This window comes from Nothoprocta perdicaria, unplaced genomic scaffold, assembly GCF_003342845.1.
Source record: "Nothoprocta perdicaria isolate Ctin4 unplaced genomic scaffold, notPer1 scaffold_59, whole genome shotgun sequence".
Lineage (NCBI taxonomy): Eukaryota > Metazoa > Chordata > Aves > Tinamiformes > Tinamidae > Nothoprocta > Nothoprocta perdicaria.
In genome coordinates, this window is record NW_020455854.1 from 298,243 (window position 1) to 304,737 (window position 6,495).

Below are 6,495 nucleotides of genomic sequence, written 5' to 3' on the forward strand. Positions count from 1 at the left end.
GCGCCCGCACGGCCTGCGCCACCGCTACGACCCGCGCAGCGGGCGGCTCGAGCGCCTGCAGGACGTGCCCGTGCCCGTGCACCTGCCGCCCGCCGCGCACCGCGGCCTCTGGGGCGGCGAGGGCTGGGTGCGCGGCTTCCGCTACGCGCGCAACGACAAGGTGAGTGCCCGGCGGCGGGGCCCGCGCGGGCGGCCCGGGGCCCGGTGCTCACGGCCGCCCCGCGCAGCTCTCCACGCGGCTGCCCAAGACGTGGAAGCCGCAGCTGTTCACGCGCCAGTTCTACAGCGAGATCCTGGACGCCACGCTCACCATCACCGTCACCATGCGCACGCTCGACCTCATCGACGACGCCTTCGGCTTTGACTTCTACATCCTCAAGGCAAGAGCGGCGCGGGGCAGCCGACCGCCCTGGCGGGACCCCGGCCAGGTGGTGACCGCGTCCCCCCCAGCCACGTGCACGTGGGGATCTGCTTGCTGTGTTGTGCAGCCCTAGAGCTTCCAGGTTTCYGCTTGACTTAAGTAGCTCAGTCGGATCCCAACCATGTTAGTTGCAGTAAAGGCTGGGGACTCGTTCCCCCTTGTCCCCATAGGGCCTGTGTGGGGTGGATGGGTCGCCTGCGCTGTCCCCGGGCTGGTGGCTCTCCTCTGTCTAKGGGAGCCCTGTATCGCCATGAGGCTTCGTTCTGCAGACCCCCAAGGTGGACATGTGCTCCAAGCTCGGCATGGACCTGAAGCGAACGATGCTGCTGCGCCTGGCGCGGAAGGACCCCGCGCTGCACCCGGACGACCCAGCCCGGAGGGAGGCCATTTACCACAAGTATCGGGTGCGTCCTGCTCCRCTGCCCGTGCTCATGTTTGCTGGTTGTCCCCAGCAATAACATCCCATTCATGCTGTGCTACCCAAGCCAGAGCTTGTGCTTGTGGCTTTAGGGCTAAGGGTATGGTTGGAGGAGACCTACAGGTTACTTGCCAGGTTCTTGTTTCTCTGAGGCCCACAGATTTCACTACTGGTTGGTTAGGAAGSTTAAACCTTTCTAAACCTTCCTAAATCTCTTTTAGGTGTCAACCAGGTGACTGGGGGTCTGCAATGAGCATTAGTAAGATCTGGCACTCCTAATAGTGTGAGTGTTTGCAGTTATACTGCAGCGAGAGGGGCTGGTTGTGCTGTGTGATTGTTCAATGTTGTGCAGCTGCTGAAACAAGTGTAGGAACAAGGCTGGAATCCATGACCCACAGGGTTGTGCAGAGAAACAGCCACAGAACTGTAGGAAGAAGAGGTAGAGCAACACGTCTGAGTAGCCAGAGAAAGGAAGGCTCTTGGAAATTTACCTGCCAAAATGTGATGCCAAGGAAATGGGATCTAAGTCTTTTGGCTCTAGTCCTGTTCTTACTTGATCCTGTGTTTGGGTGAATTGGTCCTAGAGAGGATTTCTGTATCAGTCACCTGGAGGAAAGTTAAACCACCAGTTTCTTTTCTTTAATACAGGAGTTTGTGATTCCAGAAGAGGAGGCTGAATGGGTTGGCCTGAGTTTAGAAGAAGCAATAGAAAAACAGAGGCTTCTGGAAAAGAAGGTGAGTTTGAGGCAGTGCTTGTCCTGTGAGTGCAGCCTTAGCTGCATCAGGCTGCACACCATCCAGGCTGCTCGAGCACTCCTTCCCAACAGGTACCCTGCTCCAAAATTCCTGAGGTGCTGCAGGGGGTTAAGCGTGTGAAACCCAGGCTGGGTTAAAGTGCATTGTAAAGCTGCCTCTCCCAAACTGGAGAGGGATTTTTAGTGAGAGTGGCTCATATTTTGTCCCCTTTTGCATGACTATCTCTGTGTTCGGTCACCTTCTGTTTTACTTCAGTCACTGGGGCTCGCTAGTTGGTGAGAGGCCATAACACAGAGTGAGGAGCACCCCAGGTAGTCGCTGAGGCAAAAGGGCTCCCTGTCTGGCTCTCTAGGTGATATTTGCCCTTGCTCTGTTAGCTCCTGTTGCAGCTGCAGCAGGAACAGAGATCAGGAGCACCAGCTGCATGAGGTGATGCTGGGCACCTGCACCTTGTGGGGCCCCAGCTTGAAGGAGCATATTCTCCCTGTGTGCCTCACTGCAGCTCATGTAGTGCAGCATGAGAGGGCAGTGCCCTTTTCTTCTGAGGAGTGAAGCTATTTCTGAGTCACACCAGCATCAGAGACCACAAATCTGGGGKGTGAGGGATGCTCATTCTTCCTGGCTCTGTAACCAGCACTTTCCAGGCCTCTGGCCGTTGCCCTTGCCAGGGAGTRGAGTGGTTGAGTGACAGTAGCTTTAGTAGTGCGGTGTCTCAGTTGGAGTTGTAGCCAGGATGCTCTTTACGCACTACTAGACTTTTTCTTTTTGCCTTGCTGCTGCTCAGGTTCAGTCCTTTCAACTAGCTTACCTTCCACTTGCAGGACCCTGTCCCACTCTTTAAAGTATATGCTGAAGAGCTCGTCAACAAACTGAAAGAAGAGGCACTTCAGAAGAAATAGAAGAAAAGAAGTCTTTGAAGCAACTCTCTACTGCAGATCAAGCTGTGGGATTCAGTGAGTCTTCTGTCAGAGCTAGTGTGGAAAGGGCCACATTTGATACCTGTGCTCCCAGGAGCATGTTGCGCTTATCAAAGTCCAACACTAGCAGCTTAAATTCAATGAGGAACTGTTCCTGTTGGGTGAGAAAGGAATTTCTGCCCTGTGGCTTCTGAAGGGATTTGCAGGGGACTGACTTAATGTGGTTCTTTCTGCCTGTGCAAATAGTTGACTGCTGTTAAGAACTTGATCTGTGGTGTAAAATGAAATATGCATATTTGCAATACCAGTAAACTTTGCTGTTCAYTGCTCGTTGATATGCTACAGCACAAGCTGCAAGACCTACAGGTGTAACTTAGTTCAGGGTCCCAGCCCTGTTCTACAGAAGAGAGATTGTCCTGCCCTGGAAGCGGGGCCCAAACTGTGTGTCACAGGCGGGTGCCTGCTGGCAGGTGGGGCTCAGCTGCCCTGTCACGGCTGCAGCTGCTGCACAGCTCAGCCCTTGGGTTCTGATTCTGTTTCAAGTTCATGCCTTTCAAACCTTGTTTTGGTAAAAGTTTAACTGAAATGGGTGTTTGAGCCTTTGCTCCTGTCCGGCAACAAGAAACTGAAGAGCTCAGGGAGCACTTACCATAATTACACACTGCTGAACAGGACTCTGTCATTCTGGCATCATTTGTCAAGCTCCATGGTCCTCCCTGCATGGGGTTTCACGGTGGAGAAAAAGCAGCCTGTCCTCCCTTTCCCTGCAGCTGCAGGGTCAGGGAGGAGTGCAGAGCTTGCAGGGTGTTTTGTGTAAGCCTCATCTTGGACTGCTGCTGGCTCCCTTAACTGCATCTTGGAGAGAGATGTGCTTCCCCTCTCCAGCACATAAGGCTGAAGGTACCGTYTTGTTTTCTGAGCTAAAAGATCCGTGATTAGAGGGGACCTGAGCTTCCAGAGCAGCRTGTAGTTGGTCCCCTGTGCAGTGAAGTGTAGGGTGTCAGGGGAGCAGGAATTCCCAGCCCTTATACCTCTCTTGAGGGTGTAACTGCAGAGCGGTGATTGCCAGGTAGGGATTCTGTAGGCTGTGCTGAGGAGGAGTGGGAGGGTAGAGGGGCTTATAGCCTAAATGATGACATTTCATGAACAACAGGAGACTTCTCTGTGACCCTCTGATCTGGGAGCAGACTGGAGCCCTGGCGAGAGGTGGTTGAGCGAGCAGGTGAGTTTGCTGTGGCCGTGGTGCCAGGCTGGCAGTGCTGGACATGGGTTCAGGATGCTCAGCATTGCAGGAGGGAAGCYGGGTGGCTGAAACTGGGGTAATTCCAGCCTGCGTGACCAAGCTCTGACAAGCCAGAGCCCCCAAGAGCAAATTTGCACAGAAGGTCACATTTGCCTAATTAATGATTCTTAGCTGGGCCAACAGAATAACGTTTAGTTACCTTCTTGCTCTTCTGCAGCTGAGCTGAGTGGGAAGCGGCTGCCCAGCTCCTCAGGGAGCCTGACACTCTGCACTTGTTAGAGATAATTAGCCGGGACAAGCTCCTTGTTGACAGCTCTGCTCATCATTAGGGCTAGTGCAGCTCATGCATTTTAATGCTGCTCTGAGCAGAGTGCCAGATTGTGGCTCTGCCCCGGCGCCTTCCTGCAGCTCTGCTGGAACCTGCAGCTCTGCTGGAAACTGCAGCTCTGCTGGAACCTGCAGCCCTGCTGTTGGTGTGGGGCTGACCCCTGAGCAGCCAGAGCAGAGTGTTTCACCCCTGTCCCTGCCTGGATCCTGGCACCTCTCGGTCCTCATGGGGACCCCTCAGTGCCTCACAGCCCCTTTTTGGTGGGGAAACGATGGAATTGCTGTGGGGGTAATTACCAGCTCCTCTTCCTCTGTACTCAGGGCTGCATCTTAGCTATGAAAATTCTCTTCCTCAGTCTCTTGGACAGAATGTCAGCTGCAGGACTTGCCCAGCTGGGGCACTGCCTCTCACCTGCCCTGGAAGCTGCTCCGTTCAGCAGCGCTTCTGCAGGGCTTGTTGCCTGTGGAAGGTTTGGCAGGTAGCAAGGGAGTGGGGATAAAGGAGGTGAGATCAAACCAGGTGGCAGTGAGGCCCAGGTGGCTTTCAGGGAGACCTGTGYCAGGGCAGGGGCTGCAAGTCCTGTCTGCTGGGGTAGGGGGCTAGTGTAGGGTGAGCAAAATGCCCTCGGCAAAAGTGCAGTAGGTGCTGCAGGAGCCCGGSGTGCTGTGAGGGATTGAAGGGTTGTTAATCGGACTCTCCCTGCCTGGCCCTTGACTGAGACAAGTTCCCCTCCACTTGCCCTGCCTGCACTGTGGAGCCTTCTTGCTCCTTTCCCCACACCAGCTGGATCTGAGTTGGGGAACTTCCCCTGAATCCCTCTTTTCCCAAGCCAGCCTCTTGAGGCCTCTTCAACCTTGGCTCACTGTCTCCCTCAACAACTCGGGGCYAGAGATTTGACCTCCCAGAGCATGAGCAGAGCTGGGCCAGCACATGGGCTGCTGTGCTTGTGTTTGCCAGGGCCAAGCTCCAAGGGACTGGCAGGTTCTGCTCCTGAGCACACAGCATACTCCCTCCTAGCTCAAGGAGAGATGGAAACTCTGCTCCCAACACCAGGAAGGCTGCAGCTTCAGGCCTCTGTTGTGTTGGGCCTGCACGGCTGCACAGCAAGGCAGCGCAGGGAGCAGAGATGGCAGAAAGGACAAGTACAGGCCTCCATGTGAGGGAAGGGAACGTTTTCATGCTGACAGGACCATGACAGCTCAAATACAGCCCCCTTTGGATCATTTTTCCAATGCTGTCAGTGGTTGAGCCCTTTGGCAGGGCCACTCTGTGGTGGCTGGTGTGTCTTTCAGCAGTTCTGTGTCTGTAGCAAAGCTGCTGGCCAGAATTTGGGTCTCCTGGGTGCTAAGCACCTTGCAGCAGCACCTGGGGTAGAAGGGATGAGGAACCAGGCTCTGGGATGCTGGCCTATCTGCCTGGTCCTTGCTTGCTCTGCAACTCTATCCACTTTTATTGTTTCTCTTTTTTTTTTTTTTCTATGAGCTTTTGTTGGCCAAAGCCACTCCAGAAGGTCTTGCMTGGGAGACCTAGGCACAGTAGGAATCCACTTTTCAGAATGGGGAACAGCAAATATGATTTTGCAGAAGCAAATGGAAAAACCTCAAGGCAAACTGGAGGTGGAGCAGGGGCAACGCTTTGTGCCAGGGCAGTTCCTGAGCAGGAGAGCTGGCACCGTGGCTGCATAATCACCGGCTTGTTTTATTTTTTCCGTGCARTGATAGTCACCAACGCTAGGAGGATTATGGCAAAGCAGGAAAATGAGGCTAGTCATCCAAACAAAACCCCAGTGCTCTGCTCAAGGCTCACCAGCGAGCCCGGTGTTCCATCAGCCAGCATGGGTAAGTGCTGCTCAGCACTGGGTCTGCAAGAAAGGGAAGGTGTTGGGGTTACCTTGCATTGCCTCGGGGCTACCAATGCTCTGCCAGGCCCTGGGGGGACTTGGTGACATGCTGAGGGCTGCAGACCTTGAAGAACTGCTGCTATGGGATGCTGGTTTGAAGGTCATCTGCCACAAGCACGTCCTAAGGTGACAGCCCTTCCTGGATCAGCCCTCCAGCGCCAGCTCTGCTTGGAGGAAGGCACAAAGTGGTGCATCCCCCACCCAAAGCAGTGCAGCCCCATCCCCGCTTCCCTGGCCAAGGGGAGACCCCAGCTCTGCTGAGTGGGTCAAATGCAGAAGCAGGGAAGTAGYAGATGGCTACGACTACAAACTGGGGCCTGGCAGGTTCAGGTTGGCCTTCAGATCTTCTTCCACAGGGTGCTGCAGCCCGGGGGCTGGTCAGCCAAGAAGGGGAACTCTGGTCTTGGAGGTTTCCAAGTTGCAGCCAGACAAAGCCCCATCACACTGATCTACCAGCAAGGAYAGCCCTGCTCCAAGTGGGGTGCTGGAGCAGTGACCCTTACGGTACCTGC

At 54.9% G+C, this 6,495-nt stretch overlaps 1 protein-coding gene across 1 annotated transcript in view; it reads left to right on the forward strand.

Annotated features, from left to right (window-relative positions):
• MRPL28 (mitochondrial ribosomal protein L28) overlaps positions 1-2,787 on the forward strand; it is a 3,796-nt gene extending 1,009 nt beyond the window's left edge. The window contains exons 2-6 of the mRNA XM_026049060.1: positions 5-160; positions 228-380; positions 691-825; positions 1,488-1,574; positions 2,417-2,787. Coding sequence (XP_025904845.1) covers positions 5-160; positions 228-380; positions 691-825; positions 1,488-1,574; positions 2,417-2,494 — 609 coding nt within the window. The 3' untranslated portion in view covers positions 2,495-2,787. The remainder of the gene's footprint in view (positions 1-4; positions 161-227; positions 381-690; positions 826-1,487; positions 1,575-2,416) is intronic.
• Positions 2,788-6,495: the final 3,708 nt, after the last annotated feature.